The 17,389-nt window shown below is 60.3% G+C and overlaps 1 protein-coding gene across 1 annotated transcript in view; it reads right to left on the bottom strand.

Moving 5' to 3' along the window:
* Window positions 1-17,273, bottom strand: part of SHANK1 (SH3 and multiple ankyrin repeat domains 1) — a 40,711-nt gene extending 23,438 nt beyond the window's left edge. The window contains 14 exon segments of the mRNA XM_047079221.1: window positions 2,019-2,045; window positions 2,486-2,561; window positions 2,741-2,854; window positions 6,114-6,307; window positions 7,210-7,540; window positions 7,777-7,843; window positions 8,074-8,151; window positions 12,058-12,174; window positions 12,588-12,755; window positions 14,588-14,739; window positions 14,830-14,938; window positions 16,032-16,103; window positions 16,612-16,815; window positions 17,019-17,273. Of these exon segments, the coding sequence (XP_046935177.1) occupies window positions 2,019-2,045; window positions 2,486-2,561; window positions 2,741-2,854; window positions 6,114-6,307; window positions 7,210-7,540; window positions 7,777-7,843; window positions 8,074-8,151; window positions 12,058-12,174; window positions 12,588-12,755; window positions 14,588-14,739; window positions 14,830-14,938; window positions 16,032-16,103; window positions 16,612-16,815; window positions 17,019-17,273 (1,964 nt within the window).
* Window positions 17,274-17,389: the final 116 nt, after the last annotated feature.

Genomic DNA, 17,389 nt, shown 5'->3' with positions numbered 1-17,389 from the left:
CGCGCCGGGAGGGGGGAGGGGGAGGGGGCGCGCACCCTCCCGCGGGAGGGAGGGCAGGGCCGGGGGCTCACATGCCGGGGGGCGCGGGGGCGCGGGGCGCGGGGTCGGGCCGCGGCGGGAGCGCGAAGACCGCGGACGGCGCCGGCTTCAGCACCGCGGACAGCTCCGGAGGCGGGCGCCGGGCGCGAGGCTTTAACCCCTTGGCGTCCTGCGCCGGGCGGCGGAGGGGGCCGGGCAGGGGGGGGGAGGGGGCCGGGAGGGGAACGCGGGGGCCCCCTTGGCGGGAGAAGGGGGAGGGGCGAGGCGCGGGGGGGGGAGGAGAAGGGGGAGGCACTTCCGGTCTGGGCCCCCCCCCCTTAACCCCCTCCCCCCTCCAGGGCCCTCCCGCGCAGGTGCAGAGCGAGGGAGAGCGGAGAGAGACGCACAACACCATACAAGATGCCTCGCAACCGCGTGCGGGGACGCGCCAACAGAGCCCCACTTCCCAGGCAGGGATACCACGGTGAGAGAGGCCCCAGGAGGGGACGCACAGCCCCCCCCCGCCCCCCATCGCAGACCGACGCATAACGCACCCCAACACAGTGTGGAAGGGCCAGGAAGGGAAGGCTAGAAACATTGAGACTGGGCCCCAGAGCAGTGAGAGACACCCCTCCCCCAAAGAAGCTCAGGAGAGGGACATACACACACCAGAGCTCACTCAAGAGAGGAGAGACCGCAGACTCCCAAGGAGAGGAGAGAGGGTGGCACAGGCCAGGACCTTACAGTTCCAGCAGGGATGCAGGGCACACAACACAGGCAGGGCCACCTCAGACAGGGTCAGGGAGAGCAGCGGGGAGGCCGAAGGGGAAGAGCCTCAGACACACCACACAGAGCAGCACATGCCGGTGGGCACAAGGAGGAGAGGAGAAGGGGAGGGAATGAAGTTGACAGGACAGAGCTAGGGAAAGGAGAAGGAAGAAGCTGAGGGTAAGAGGGGCCACCCCCCCCATCCAGCTGGTAGAGCAAGCGACTCCCAGACCAAGGCCAAGGAGAGACCCAGAGAGACACTGTCAGAGACAGGAGGCAGAGGCTGATAGGGAGATTTGGGATGGGGGGACCTCGATACTCACCCGGTGCCCAGAGCCAGAGACGTGCCAGGTGAACACACACAATGGTCAAGCGCCTCAGACACTCCGGGCGCAGGGTGGCACCCCAGCCCCACCCTCTCTCCCCATCTTGTCCCCCCCCTTCCCCCCCTGCCCATCCCCACTGGCCAGAACACAGACACATAGGTTTGGACACATTTAATGGAAGGATGCTACAAACAAGGAGACCCTTCCCTGGATGGGGGGAGTGGTGGGGGAGGGTGTCATCTTTCAGACACCCAATTATGACCATCCCTCCCCCACAGTCTTGCCCTTCTGGAAGCCCAAGGCCTGGAATCCTCCCCTCTTCTGCCCTCCCCTCCCCCAATGCCCCAGGTCCTCAATTCCAGATCAATCGGACAGATGCAAATGCATGCACACGATTTTATGGGCTGACACGCACGCACAGTGACATGCAGAGAAGGAGACAGAGACGTGTGCAGAAACCCACCTGTCCATACAAGGTAAGCAGACACACCGACATCCCCGGAAACACTTGCCCTCGTTCTCAGACACACAGATTCAGGGAAACACAGATGTGCAGAGGCAGCCGCACGATTAGCCTCAATCGTGTGCCCGTAAATGAAAGCCACAAAGCACCCATCTACACAGACTGGGACAGATCCTCTCACCGTCATGGGCATGTATATACACAGGGCTATACGTCTAGGGGCCTCTCGAGCCACCCATGCACACAGACACGTGTCATGCGCACCTACAGAGACACATGGGCAAGAACACACTCGGAGAATCCGTACAAGGACGCTCGCCTGTGTAAGATGTTCACGCACAGGGAAACCAGCTCTGTTCGTGCACACACAAGTCCATACATCCCCAGGCACCCCTTTCTTCCCATTCCTGACCCCGTGCCCCCCCCTTCCCCTCCCCTCTCACCTCCCTGGGCCAATCCCATCCATCAAGCTTCTGAAGCAAGTCAGCCAGCAGCCAGGGAGGGGAAAGGTGTCAGTGTGCCCGTCTCTCCACCCCCACCCCTCCTGGCCCAGCTCTGCCCGCCCCCCTCCCCACGCCGGTGCAAGGCATGGGATGTACACACCTGTGCTGCACATAAAGATGGGGCACATGAAGGAGACAAAGGCCTCCAGCCAGCCACACACACGAGCTTCCCCATCCTCAGCTGTCCACCCCACTGGTCTCAGGCTACCCCAAAACTGGGCAGTCTCAGTGGCTGCCCAGGATGGTTTGGGACTGGGCTTGTGGTCTGAAGCTACCTCTGCCTTCTCCCACCTCTGGATCAAACTTTAGAGGGAGCAGGAAGGAGGCTTAGAGGTGGTGGAAATATTTAAAGGTGGAATATGAAGGGAGCTTGGGGTGAGGGGCACCCGAGGGTGTAGGACATTTACCTTGGGGCATCAAAGCTGTCGTAGGAGCCCACGGTATAATGCCGGAAGAGTCTCTTTGCCTTGTCACTGCGGCTTTCTGCAGGGGGACAAGGGACGACCTTGGACCCTCGCTCTGGAAACCATGAGCCCACCCCCGGGGGTCCTGGCCCAAGCTGTCCCATCTACCTCCCAGTGCCCCACCCCCATCGGGAGGGGGAAAGGAAGGGACATGAGAACCCGAGGATGCACTGGGGACAACTGGCAAGTCCTCATTACCTTGCTTTCCCTCCTGGGAGCGGTTTGCCACCTCTTCTAGGCAGTCAGAGGGGAACCAGCCAATGCGACCTTTGACCTGGCCTTCCCAGAAGCCTCCTTCCCCGATGCTAAGCACTGGATGGGGAGCAGGGACACAGAAACATTTCCACGTTTCCATGTTGCCCCCCACCCCCAACGTACTCGATGCGCAGCCTTTCCACAGTGCCCGGCACCTAGCACAGGGCCTGGCCCGAGAGCATCCTTAGAAAACGTCCAAGGAAGGGATGAGGGAGTAGGCGGGGGGAACCAAACCATATCGCTCCTGCTTTCTAGCTTCTGAATCCGATGGGGACATGAGGATGCACTGGAAAAAGGGCTGGGTCTGGTGACACGGTCCTCACGGGTTATGGACACATTCACAAAGAGCCCTCATCTCCCCTGGTAGCCAGGGACAGCTTGATTGTTCTGTAATTTTCCTAAACCCTCCTAGACGCCCTAAACCCTTTGACATTTCTTATCAGTGCCCTCTGCCACCGGCCACAGTCTCCTTGCCACTCAAACCTCTGTCATTTGCTCCCAGACCCTTCCCTCTGCCTCTCTTTCCTTCCCCTGGCTCCGGAAGGGAGGAGAGATCGGAATCCCCTCTTTGTCTCCGCCACCTGTACCTGACAGCCCTTTCCTGCCGGCCTCATCTCTTAGCCATAGAACACGTGTCCTGACTACCTGCTCGGCGTCTGGCGTGGCCGTGCCGGGTGCTGACATGCAAAGCTGGGCATCAGGGACAGCCAATGGTTATCGAATTCTCACTCGTGGCCAGAGCCCTAAGAAGGGACACTTTTACTATCCCCATTTTACCGATGGGGAATCTGAGGCTCGGGGGGCCCAGGTCATTTGCTCTGTCTCCACTCCGTCCCTTCACACACTTCCCTCACTCACTCCTTGCACCTACCTGGAGAGGCAACAACTGACTTCCCATTTTACAGACACGAACGCAGAAGAGCCCCCTGCCCAGAGATGGCGTAAGCCACGCTAGGATTTGGGCTGGGGCCATCTGATGCTTTCCCCCGGCTTAAACGCTGCCACCCTCGCGGGGGGGGGGGATCTGGGGAAACCAAATCGAGGAGACACTCAAGGTCATGGAAGAGAGCGGGAGGTGGGGTGACGAGGGGTCTGGGTTCTTGGCTAGCTCTCCAGTGACCGGCTGGGTGGTCGTGGAATCAATTGTTCGGTCACTGAACAAATATTTTATTTAGTGCTGGTCGTGAGTCAGGCCCCAGGCTAGACGCCGGGTAGAGGGCTCATGGACACAACAAATGTGATTCTTGCCTTCATGGAACTTCCCTGCTGGCAGCTGTTAGAGGCGTAGCTCCGTAAGTGACTGCGTGATTGAAAATTAAGGTCAGCACTTTAGGGGAAAAGGACAGGGTTTCCGAAGAAAGGCCACATGGGGGTATATAAAGTCGAGGTGCAAAGGGCAAAGAGGTGCCAGGATGATGTCCCAGGGGACATGAGATGCAGACTGAGACCGGAAGGATCCTAGGAGGAGAAGAAGCAAAGAGAGGAAGGAGAGGTTTTCCCGGCAGAAGGAACGGGTGTGTGCAAAGAGCCTGGTGCGGACAGGGGCTTGGGCATTCGAGGAATGGAGAGAACAATGAAGTCTCTGGTGCCCTGTGGGTGGAGGAAAGAGACCGGATGGGGGCGGGGGAGGGGCTTGCAGGCCGGGCTAAGGCACTGAGGGCCAAGGGAGCCTGCTACCTCATGGGGCTGTGGAGGAGCTCAGGGGCACTGTGGGTTTGGGCCGCTGTGAAGCAATTCAGTGTCTTCAGGAAGTGGAAGGATACAAAAACAGAAGTACTGGGCTCGAATTTCAGAAAGAAACGCGGAAGATACAGCGCAGAGAAGGCATGGAAGGTGTCTCCCCTCTGACCTTAGCTTCCCTTTCTTCTTTCAAACTCTGTCTCAGAGCACAGACCTGACCCTCTGCGCATGAGCATGCGCACGCGCGCGCGCACACACACACACACACACACACACACACACACTTCCAGGCACCTGCTTCTGGAGGCACTGCCCCCACAGTTAGCCCCTGCATCTGGCCATCCATTCATGCACTCATTCACTCACTCAGCGCATGTGCACTGAGGCCTCCTGTGTGCCGGGTCATCCAACCGGGCCCTGGCAACCCAAAGCTCAGTGACATGTGACCTTGCCTTCAGGCAAGGCAAGAGATGCTGCAAAACAGATACTGATACACAATCGACCTGATGCTCCGATCCCTGCACACCTTTCGAGTCCCCACTCAAACCCTGTCTCCCATGGGAGGACCCGTCCCGCCCCAGCTTTCATGGGCAGCCGGGGTCTGTCTGTCTGTCTGTCTGTCTCTCTCTCTCCTCTCTAAGCTTCTGCAGTGGGGACCCACTTAGCATAATGACAACTGGTGCCGACTATGTGCGCATCAGTGTCCTGGGTGCCTTAAGGGAACTGACTTTTTAAAATCCTCCCCAGGGTCCCCTTGCACGGATGAAGAAACTGAGGCCCAGAGCAGGCACTTGTCTGAGGGCGCCCAGCTGGAAAGTGGCGGTGGAGCCAAGATTTGAACTCAGGCAGCTTGGCCCTCCACCCGCTACACTACTCAGTTCCTCTGTAGCCTGGAGTCGGCAAAGAATCGCTCCCCCGCCTTGCATTAACCGCCGCGTCTGCTTGCTTCCTGTTTCCAAGCTTCATTCTATCCAAGAACACACGTCAACAGCCCTGCGAAGTCTGCATGTGAGGGCTGCTGGCACCATTTTCCAGAAGAAGACAGGAAAACCAAAGAGAGGCAAACCCCAGTCACAGCAGCCGCCGCTCAGGGAGCACCGGCCCCCCGCACGGGCCGGGCTTCGAACACCTGTCTCATTAGAGCCCCTTGAAGCGGGTCCCACCCTGGTTCTCGGATGAGAGCACCTGATGGGGGCAGGAGGTGCGGCCAAGGTGGCTTGGCCTCCACGCTTCACACCGGGCGGCAGGGAAGACCGTGGGCTCAGACCCCGGGGCAAGTCGCTGCCCCTGTGTGAGGCTCTGTCCCTTCAACTAGAAGATGGGCTCCTGACACGCTTCCAAAAGGCCGCTCCTGCGAGGGGAGCACTCCCACAGGGCCTGGCGTGGCGTCAGTGTCCCCCAAATGCTAGTTTCCTCTCTTTTGCCTCGACACCTCCTCCCGAGGGACAGGATCGCCGCAGCTACCCGTCGTGCTCCTCCAGAGTGTAAGGGGTGTCTAGGGGCTCTCTGAGGTCTCCAGAGCGTTGGAAATTCTAGGCCCTGGAGAACTGTTCGTGCTCGGCCTTCCCGTCCTTGAGGGGTTAGCTCACCTGCCGCCCCTCCCGCCCCCCAGCCCGGCCCGGCCCTGCCCTGTTACCTTTGATCTTCTCGCCCTTGCTCAGGGAGATCTCCCCCTCCGCTTGGGCCTGGTATGACTTCACGGCCATGAAGGAGCGTCCGGGTACCGCCGAGTAGAGCTTTCTGCGCCTCCCGCGGCTGCCCAGGGAGCCCCCAGGGCCCCCTGAGCCCCCTGTGCCCCCTGCCGGCCCTTCCCTGGGCGTCCCGCTGGAGCTGCATACACAGAGGGTGTGAGAGGCAGGGGAGAGTGGAGGGAGGGGGAGCCTCTGGGAGAACAGGGGTCCAGGGGGGTGGAGGATGGAGCGTAGAGTGGGGGCGTGGGTTTCCCAGATCTGGCATCCTTGGGGGAAGAGGGCATTTGGGGGCTCCCTCTGCCTGCCCACTGCTGCCCCCTGGGCCCCTCCTCTGCCTCCTCCTGGCTTCCGGCTCTGCCCCTCCCACGGTCCTGCACGCCGTGCCTGATTCAGCTTCCTGAAGCGGGGCTCTGAATGTGTCATCCCTCAGCTCGCTCACGAGCCTTCAGCGACTCCCAGCTTCCTCCTGGTGCGGGTCCAACTCTCTGCCCGCCGTGCGCAGCCCGCCATGATTTTTCGCTCTCCTGTGTCCTTGGGACACACTGGCCGGCCACATCCCCCTTGTCACCCTCCTCCAGCCAGCCTGGCCTCTTTACCCCGGAAAGTCCCCTGCCATCCTCCCCTCTACCCCGAGTGGCTCCTCTGCCCCCCCGCCCTCTTCTGGCCCATCTCCAAGCTCAGACACCTTCCCCCAAGCCCCTTGCCCACCCCCACCCTGTGTGGCTTCTTCTCACCTTGCCCTGTCTGTCTGTCTGTCTGTCTTCAGGGGCTGGAACCAACATTCTATTGGGTTCCCTTCCCCCAGCCCCTGGCATTGAGCAGGTGCTTGGCTAAACTGTTCCATCTGGGGACAGGTGCAAGATTGTGGCTTCCTCCCCCTCCCTTCCTCAGGGGTCCGGAGAGGGACTTGGAGGCCTGAGGGCGGGACCGGGGACTTGGGTGGTTGGGGGGGGGGGCCAGCCTGGGTGGGGGGAGTGTGGCTCCGAGGATGGGATCCGGTTGGGTTGGGGTCAGTGGGACCAGGGCTGAGCCTTCCCCTACCTGGGCCGTCCACGGGGCTGCCTCTTGGCCTCTTCAGGGTGCCTCCCGCGGGATGGGGAGCGGGCCCGGGCGCCCCGGGGGCTGCTGGCACTTCGGAGGGTCCCACTGCTGAGCTTGGTGCTGGGGGCCGAGGGCTGCGACTGGCCCTGGGGCCCTGAGGTAGGGCCGGGGGCCCCAGAGGACGAGGTCCCCGGGGCGGCAAACACCATCCAGTCAGGCAGGGCCATGCTGGTATCACTGTTGGCCCGAAGCAGTGCCGGGGGCACCGTCAGCCCTGCGCCTGGGGGTCCCCGTCGCCGGGCTGCGTACTTGGGGGACTCCTGGAAGGGCACTGAGAGGGCACAGCGGCAGGGGGCAGAAGGCGCAGGGGAGACAGGCAGGCGGAGGGGGTGTGCAGGCAAGGGATGATGGGGGAGAGGCACGAAGGGAGAAAGATGTAAGACTGGAGGTCTGGAATCGCCTCCCCCACTACTACTCAGACGCTCACAGTCTGCTGACCCCCCAGTCCCCCCATGCACCCCCAAGTACGCTAGGTTCTCCCCTCAGCCCCACCTCCCTCTCGCTCACCCACATCCTGTTCTCGATGGTTTCGGATCAGCTCCCCCAGTTCAAAATTCCCAGCGATCACAGCCACCTGGAGGGAGGTGGGGTGGCCCAGGCAGAGGGCGGGAAGCACTGTGAGGTCCCCGGCCAGCTGCACACACACACCGCCCCCCCGCCCCTGCCCCTCTCAAACCTGGACCCCCGCAACTGTGCCCTCCGTCCTCTCCCAGACCGCCAGCCTCTCAGCCAGCACTCCTACCTGCCTGCCTTCCTCACCCCCTGTCTCCTCTGTGCCCCCCACCAGCCCTGACAGCTCCAGACCTGGAAGGGGGTCTGTCCATTGTTATTCTTCACATCCTTGTTAGCTCCTCGATAGAGGAGGATCCTAGCACAGGTCTCCTGTGGGCGACGGCCGGCCGGTGGCACGGGGTGGAGGGGGGGGAAAAAGAAAGAAAACCATTAAAGTCACCAGGAGCAGACGCAGGCACTGTGCTAAGAACTTCAGGAAGAGCCTGATCGAAACCTGCCTTGCCCGGGACAGCAGTCACTTACTACCGGTGGCTCAAGAGCCCTTTAAATGTGTCCCGTCCAAACTGAGATGAGCTGTGTCTGTACAATACAACCCACACTGCAAGAACATAGCACGGGAAAAAAAAAATCCAAATGTCTCTAATACTTCTTCTATTGATTCCAAGTTGACACGGTAATATTTTGGACACCATGGGCCGAGTAAAATAGCCTACAAAAATCCACGTTACCTGTTGCCTTCCTTTCTTTTTTTAATACAACTCCTGGGATACTTAAAATCACACACACACACACACACACACACGACCCGTGTTGTTTTCTCCCGGGTGGCGCTAATCTAAAGCCGGGTTTCTGGACCTCGGCGCTACTGACATTTAGGGCCAAAAAAAGAATCTTCGTAGTGGCGGCTGTCCTGTGCATCGTAGGACGTCTAGCGGCATCTCTGGGCTCTGTCGCTAGATGCCAGTAGCACTCTCCTCTCCGGCTGTGAAAACCAAGGAAGGCTGCACACACTGCTAAGTGACCCCTGGGGGACCGGGCTGTTCCAGTTGAGAGCCACCAGTCTAAACCTCACGGAGGGCTTACTGTGCTGCGCGCCAGGTGCTCAGCACTTCCCCATTTTACAGACGAGGAAACTAAGGCATCAAAAGCAGCGCAAGGTCACACAGCGGTTGCCCATCAGTGGTTGGATCTGAACGAAGGTTTGGCTCTGGAGTCTCTGCTCTTCTCACACACTCTGCTGGACTCAGAAGAAAGGGGACAACGGGGGCCGGGGCTGGGCAGTGGGGGGTAGGAATGCCATCCACATACAGACCGATTCCCTACTGATGCGACCATATCACACCCTGTCACGCTTCGGATCAGACCCGGTGCCCTGGCCGTGGCCTCGAGGCTCCCCCTCCACCCGATCTGCCTGTCCTGGCACCCCCAGCCTCGCCAACTTTGTCTTCTGCCACCTTTCTTCGCTCCCTATACTGCAGTCACACTGGCCTCCTTCTTCCTCTGACAGGCATGCTCCTGCCCCAGGGCCTTGGCACCTGCCGCTCTCACTGCTTGGCATTCTCTGCCCTTAGGTTTCCACATGGCTCACTTTCTCGCTTCATTCAGGTTTTTGCTCAAATGCCACCTCTTCGGAGAGGGCTTCTCCGGCTCCCTCGTCAAAAAATAGCTGCCGATCACATTCCCTGTTTTATTTTGACTTATTCATTTTTACTTATGCGATGCCCACTATACGCCAGTATTAGCTCATTTTCTTCCTAACACGGTCTCCTTGAAATTACGTTTCTCTTTTACCTGTCTCCTTAGCATCTCTCCCCCACCATATGGTAAGTTCTATAGGTGCATGATTTTGTCCGTGGCACCCACCAGCTGGATTAGTGCCCGGCCCGCTGGAGCTGTTCAGTCAACGATGGCTAAAGTCCTTCACCCTCTGTCTCGGCCTGACCGAACCCAACCTGGCCCCCAGCTCGACTCCTCTCTCCAGCTCCCCCAGATGCAACTCAACCAGCAAAGTTAGCTCAGGTAGTTTTCTGTGTGTGTGTGTGTGTGTGTGTGTGTGTGTGTCCAAGTGTGGACATGCCGGTCCCAACTAGACTGTTAATTTCCGCCACTGACATGTGTTGTCGCGTGTCTGTCCGCCTCCACTGCCCCCTTGCCTAGGACGGGGCCACAGCACGTCCAGCAGCCCACCCAGCAATCCACCCTGCTCCTCGACGACCTCGATTTACTGGTGTCCTGGCGCTTATCTTACAGTCCCTCTGTCCCCTGCAATACTCACAGTATTGCCCTTCCTCCTTTACACATCTGCCTCTTTGCCACACGCGAAATCCCCCGATCCGCCCCGGCCCGGGGGGCCATGCCGTGTCTGATTCATCCCACGTCCGGACGCACAGTAGGGACTCAAGAGACGTGCACGGGACGTATGAGGATGAAGGGAGCCGAGTCATTCCAAATTCCTTTGTTCAAGCCATTCGTTCATTCACTGAGTCATTCAGTCTATCTCAGAGCCAACACCTGTTGAATATCCTGAGGGGGGCTGGGTGCTGTCTTGGGGCAGCTCGAGGTGGCCGGTTCGCAATTCATTCATTCACTCACTCACTCATCCAACAAAGTCCCTACTATGTCCCGGGGCCTTGGGACACAGTGACTGATCAGACTTAGCCCCCACCCTTGAGGAGCTTCCAGCCTAAACATGGACCTGACCTTCACCACCAGGGGACGGGGGGACGGGCATGTCAGGAGGCCGGGGGAGGAGGGAGGGAGGAAATCTGTCAGACCCGGCTCTGGCCCTGGCGAAACTTAAAGTCTGAGAGGGAAGACGAGGGGAGAAAAGCAGGCGAAGAACTCGGTCAAGCGCCGATTCATTAGGCATCTTGCCAAGAGCGAGCACAACATTCACCCACGTGATCCTTTGTACGGTAGGTGTTACCGACCCATTTCACAGGGAGGGAAACCTCAAGGAGGGAAAATTAACTGGCTCATCCGACCCCCTGAGGGTAATTGTTCCCGCCCTATAATTCTTTACACCGAATCTTCCCCGTTCAAATGAATGGTACGGTTTGTGTCTCCTGACTGGATCCTGACTGAGAGAGGTAATGACAATGACGTTGCCTTCTGGGGACGAGCGCTTAACGTCCATGATGTCTCATCGCCTTCAATCAGCCGCCATTACCCCCACTTCGGGGAGAGGACGGAGCCTTGGAGAGGGCACGGCGCTTGTCAGGGGGACCCCGGTCTGCCCACGGGACACGCACATAAGCCGTGCCGTCAGGGAATCTGGGCTCAAGGCCGGTGTCAGGGAGCAGGAGAGACGGAACCACCAGGGAGGGGCAGTGACAGCACCGCGTTGGTCGGGTTTGACAAACACTGAGTTCTCTCCCGGCAGAGCAGACTGCTTGCTGCCACAAGGCGGCACGTGGCTACCTGCCACGTCCCCGGCACTGCAAGTTCTGATGCGGCAGAAGGGGCTGGCGCTGTCTTGGAAGGCTTCCTGGAGGAGGGGAAGAAGGGCTTGACAGACCAGCACCTGTGCGCCAAGCCCCGTCTTCCCAAGTCCCCGAGGCAACCCTCCGAGGGCAGGAAGCCCCTACAACAGGTGGAAAGACTGAGGGGGCTGACCCAGGATCACCGAGGGCGGGGGTCACAGCCGCAAGGGGGCAGGTACACGAGGCCCCTCCCGGCCCTTTACTGCTCACCTCCACTCGTGGCTCCTGAGGTGGGGACTGTCCACCCGGCCCCGAATTGCTACAACCCGCAACATGCTCTCGTCCCCCTCAGAGCTGTGGTCTGGCCCTTCCTCTGTCCCCTGCGGTGGCCCCCGCACGCGCTGCACACAGTAGGTGCCCCCTGATGCTCTCTCCTCTCCACCTGTGCCCACCGCCGAGAATACGCTTTCTCGCCTTCCTACTTGGCTCACTCCCGCTTCTCTTAGCACAGGTGGCACATTTTCCAGAGAGCCACCTCCACCCCAGGCCCCAGGCCGAGCCCAGATCTGGCCTCCCCCGGGGACCTGCATTCCCTGGGACCTCCCTCTGAACACTCTGGATTGTGACAGGAACGTCTGTCTCACTCACTGCTTGGTCCTCAGCATCCCGCTCTGGGCCTGACAGGGGGAAGGTGCTCGGCAAGTATCTGCTGAGCGAATGAATGAATGGACGAGTGAATGAATGGATGAATGGATGGGTGGATGGATGGATGAATTAATGAAATAGTGAAGGGACAGAGGGCAGGGAGGCTAGAGTCAGGAGGAGGGCCTGGGCGGGCTCTGCCAGAGCAGACCTTATTGTAGAGGGCGCAGATGTGCAAGGCCGTGTTCCCCGAGGCATTCTGGGCTCCCGGCTCAGCCCCATAGAAGAGCAGGTGTTCCAGGTGCTGAGAGTGGCCTCGCTGGCAGGCCTGGGGAGGACAGGAAACCCAGGAGGCCGGATCAGACTCTCCCAACCATGGCCTCTGTCTAGATCCTGAGTCCAGGAAACCCCTCTCCTTTCCTCCTCTGTTTCCGCCCAGGGACCCGGGCCATCAGCTTCACGAGTCATTCCAAGACCCGGGCGTCTGGATAGGCTCCTTGAGAGGCTCAAGAGACCACCCCCCACCCATGCCAGAGATCGAGATGTCCAATCCTGAGCCCATGCCCTCTCAGGGCCCTGGTGCTGACTCCCTCACCTTTTTCTCTTTGGGGCCCATGCTACTCCCACCCCCATACTCTATGAGGACCCCAGCATCTAGATCCCCTTTGCACCAGACCCGATCAGGGCCCAGGTGCCCCCCATGCACACACCGCGAACCCCTCCTGGCCGAGTCTGGAGCACCTGGTGAATCTCCTGCCAGCCGTTCTCATCAGCTATGCCCAGCTGGGCCCTGTTGTACAGGAGCAGCTCGCAGCAGCGGGGGTCACCCCCCACCATAGCCGTATGGAACAGAGGGGTCAGGCCTCGGCGGTCCTTGTAGTTGGGGGAGCCCCCAAGGTCCAGGAGTGCCTGAAGAGAGAGACCAGACAGAAAACGGTCACACTGGCAGTACTGGTTCGTTCCGAAGGGCCGGTCGGGCAGGGAGTCGCGGGTGACCCACACTGGCCAAGGCGGTTTGGGAGTCTGCGTGAATGCCCTTGTCTGACCTTGAGCCTGGCCCTTCCCCTCTCAGGGCCTCTCCCACGAAGGGAACAATGAAGGGGCTGGGAAGATGCCTCCAGAGGACCTTCCCACTCTGACGTCCTGCCCAACCTCCCCCCCCCCGCCCTGCCGAGGCTGGCTTTGGATGAGCCACTGAAGGAGTCTGGTGCCTCAGTGCATCACAGCAGCCGGATGGTTGGGGGGCCACCTGAGAGAACAGAATCTGGACGCAGGAGGACCCCTGGCTAAGCAGGAGGTGTTGTTAGGATCAGGATGCCCGAGAGTGGGACGCAGAGGGAGACCTGGGAAAAAGGGTTAGCTGGGACCAAGGTGAGCCGCGCCAGCCATGCCGGGGCGGCAGCGGCGGCGGGGGGGGGGGGTGTCTCACTCGAGTAACAGCTCCGGGCACAGCGGCCGGTGGAGCTGAGCATCTTTAGAGGGAGGTGTTGGCAGCAGCCCTGTGAAGACAGCCCACAGTCTTGCTGTCCACCAGAACCTCTGCGGTGACGGAAGCGATCTACGGCCCCTTGTGGGCTCCCGAGCGCTCGAGCGTGCTACGGCGCCCGGGGAACAGACACGTTCGCCCTAGCTCATTGTAGTTAATTGAAATCCGAACGGCCCCCGCGTGGCTAGTGGCTACTGGGTTGGACAGCACGGGTCAGGAGGCCGGGGGTGCGGGGTGAGAGCAGGAGCTGTCTTGGGGGGAAGGGAGTGCACTGGGGGTACATAGAGAGGGTTTGTCAATTCCAGGGGCATAAAGCCGGATCTTTGTGGCTGGCGTCCGCATTTAGGGGCTTCAAGAAAGAGCTGGAAAAGGGAAGGGAGGGTCCATTAAACTGGAGCATCTGTGAGTTAGGGCGTTTCTCAACAGCGATGTGTCTTTGCGGGGGGCGGTCTATCCTGACCTGTGTATGAAGAGGGAATCACGTGCCATCGGGTGGCGGTGGGGTGGGGGAGGAGAGAGGGAGAGGAGTTTAAAATAAGACCATGTAAGCCCCCTCCATGTATGTATCTTGCGGGTATACGGTGCGTCTGGGAAAGTGCGTTTTAGCTACCGAACGGGGCGAGAGGCTGTGTTTGCAGGGTGTGTGTTGAGGGGTCTGTGTCTGGAGCTCACTCTGTATTTTAAGGAACACGGGAGGGTCTACACTTCGGGGAGACTGAGGCAGGGCTGGTGGTGAGCTGGATCAGAGGGTACAAGAAGGTCTGGGTGTCGGGAGAGTATAGGTATTATGATCTACCGGGGCCCTTCCAGGGGAAAGGTCCGTGTGACAATCAGCTGTAGGGTGGGCATCCCCGGGGGTCACCAGAGGGTCTCGGGTTCCACTGGAGGAGTGACAACGGGCGGGGGTGGGGGGGGGAGCTGTGTGTTTGTCAGTCTATGGAAAGGGGCTTTGTATTTGAGACACGAAGAGAGACTATTTTTAACAAACCTAAAGACCTGAGGTTCGAGAAAGAACAAATGGAAAAGGGAGAGGAGTCTGAGGAAAGAGCAGAAGTGGCATCCCCACGGGGACGGGGACGCGGCAGGGGACATCCAGGAGGCGGGATGAGAAGCAAAGGGGAGGTCAGGTGGCTTCGTGGGGTCAAGGCAGATGAAGGGGAGGAGGGGGCGGGTCTGGGGCAATTAGCTCACTGGCTTCAGCGTACTGGGGGAGACACCGAGTCTGGGGGCGGGTCCCCGGGGTCTGGCACCTCACCGTGAGAGCCAGGCAGTGACGGGCACACGCGGCCTTGTGCAGCGCGGTCATGCCATCCCGGGCCCGGAAGTCGATGTGGGCCCCTCCCAGGCACAGGGTTCGAATCACCTCTACGGAGCCTTCGGTCTGGGCTGCCAGCGTCAGGGGGGTCTCTGAGGGGCAGAAAAGGCCAGTCACGCGCAGCCCTTATGCCTCGTTTCTCGGCTCCCACCTCTTCCAAAGCCCCTGGTTCTCCTCCTTACCTCCCGAATCCGAGTCGTGATAATTGGGGTCCAGCCCCTTGTCCAGCAGCCTTGCCACCTTGTCGGACGTCCCGAGCTGCACGTATTCCAGGAACTTCTTCAACCCCGTCTGAGCCATGGACAAGAGAGAGAAGACAGGCCAGTCAGGGAGCAAGGGGAGAAAAGCTGGGGTCTTGAGCAGTGCTGTCCAGTGGAAATACACAGCGAGCCGCGTGTGGCACTGAAAACTCTCTAGTAGCCACCTTTAAAAAAAAAAAAAAAAAAGCAAGGGGCACCATTGGTCGCACGGAAATTCGTTTTGACGACGTATCTCTTTAACCTAACATATCCGCAATAGTACCGTATCGACAGGTAATCCATAGGCAGTGTTTTAACGAGACGTTTTACGTTTTTGGGGGGGAACTGAGTCTTCGAAATCCGGTGTGCATTTCACACTCGCAGCGAGGCTCAGTTTGGGCCTGCGACACCGCGTGTGTTCGGGAGCCGTGTATGGCCGGTGGCTCCGGGAGTGGATGGCGCAGGTCTGGAGGGATGGAATATTTGGGGGGGCGACAGAGACAAATGCATGGTGGGGGAGGGGTGGGGGGGAGGAGGGGACAGGGAGGCTTTTTTCCCAAGCGTCAAGAATCCTTCACTTCACCTCGGACTAAAGCAGCTCCCCCCGCCCCGCTTCCTCCCAGTTCTTAGGGGACCGGGGGAGGCACAGGGGACATATGGTCAGAGTCCTGGAGGGCAAGATAGCCAGATGTGGCTGGGGGCGGGGGTCATCCCCGGATCCGGGAGAGGTTTAGGCTACGGAATTGGGGGAGCCGCGGGCTGCGTATGAAACAGCAACGGAGGCAGAGGGACACTGGGTGTCAGAGTTCAGGCCAGAGGGTGGGGGGCAGGCAGGTGCCCTGCGTGGATACGGGGGACCCACAAGACGAGAAGGGAGCATCTAAGGATGAAGAAAGCGGGAGCCAGGGGCCTGGGCGGGGGAATGCAGGCCAGAGAGGGGAGTTGAGCCCCCAGGGTGGAGAGAACACGGTTGGCATCTGGGGCCGTCCCCAGCGCCACACAGCATCTCAAGTTACTGGGGGACCCTGGCAGAGGAACAGAAGGGGATCAGGGAGTGTTGGAGGGCCGTTGGACAGAGGTGAGGGAGACGGTGGGAAAGGCTCAGGTCTCTGTGGGGGGGCTGCTGCGGGGTAGGGTTCTCTCACCTTCGTGTGCAGTTTGGCCAGCTGCTTCTCATCCAGGTTGGTCTGTTTGTAAACCCGGGTCTTGTATCGGAACTGTGGCCAGGGGTGTATGGGGGGAGAGACACAGAGACTCAGAATCAGGGGCCTGGGGAGGAGGCTGGGCTCCTTCTGAGCCGGGGGCAGGGGGGGATGGAGGGGGAGGTGGTCAGCTCAGGGTCAGGGTGGAAAAGGCCCTGGAGCCTTGGCTGGGCAGGCAGAGGAGTGCGGGGCTGCTGTGGAGTATGTGGACCGCAACCCCTAACGTGAAGGAGTAGGGAGTCTGGACCCCACACAGAATGTTCTAGAACACCTACTGTAACTGTGAATCCTTTCCCACTTTGAAAGGCGAGGAGGAGTCTGGGGCAGGGAAGTGACTTGCCCAAGGCCACTCTGTTGGTCAGAGGCAGAACGGATCGTCATTTGAACTCAGGCCTCTCTGACTCTAATGCTTAAGGGATCTGGAAGAGCCCACCGGGTTTTCCCTTGCCAGGGCCTGACTGGGAGAAAAATGGGGCGTGCCTTCTCTCCCCTGCGGCCAGGCTGGGAAGGCTGTGGGCCTCACCTCCAGGTAGGGCACCCCCTTCTCAAAAGACTGGGGGTACTCTCGAAGCAGCCGCTCCTCCTCCAGAAAGTTGGCATCGCGGCCGGAGGTGGCCGGCTGGAACAGACCGTAGTTGAGCACATCCTGCAGGCTCTCGCTCAGGGCGCAGAGCACCTGTTGCTTGGCTGTCCAGATGGTGGCATCAGGGTTGAAGCGGAGACATTTCTGGTTGAGGAGGTGACAGGGAAGAGCCTGAGGCGGCTTGGAAAGGGCCTGGGGGTGATTCTGGGGACAGGAGGGGCAGCTGGGGGAAGCATGTCGGGGACCTGGAGACGGGGCCCAAGTGGGAGGACACCCAGCACCAGCAGCCTCGTCGCGTGGGCTTGGGGCCCTGTCCCCCGCTGGCCGGCAGGCAGTCAGTCACTCACTGTCTGGTGCAGGTCCGGGATGCCAATCCTGAAGACCATCATGCTGAAGTGGGCGTCGTCCGGGACAGACATGGAGCGGCCCTGGAGGCCTCGGGTGGAGGCCAGACTAGCAGGTGCCCCGCTGCCCTGGCCCCGGGTCCCCCGGGGGCCTCTGCTGGGCCCGTCTGGGGAGCTGTCGGACTCTGAGCCCCCCTCGGGACACTCGCTGGCACTGTGGCGTTCCTCGTCCTCGCTTGACGCGGGGCTGTGGGTCATCGTGGGGCCACGGGGCGACAGGGGACAGCAGCATCACAGGCGGCTGCCGGGGCCAAGGGTGGCTGTCAGATGAGGGACCCGGGACCCCTCGGAGGCCACAGGCACCCTCACGGACA

This window comes from Lynx rufus, unplaced genomic scaffold, assembly GCF_022079265.1.
Source record: "Lynx rufus isolate CCGP_SWC_20201006 ecotype Redwood Valley unplaced genomic scaffold, mLynRuf1.p SCAF_16, whole genome shotgun sequence".
Taxonomy (NCBI): Eukaryota; Metazoa; Chordata; class Mammalia; order Carnivora; family Felidae; genus Lynx; species Lynx rufus.
Note: the sequence above shows the minus strand (reverse complement) of the source record. Positions and strands in the feature narration are given on the sequence as shown.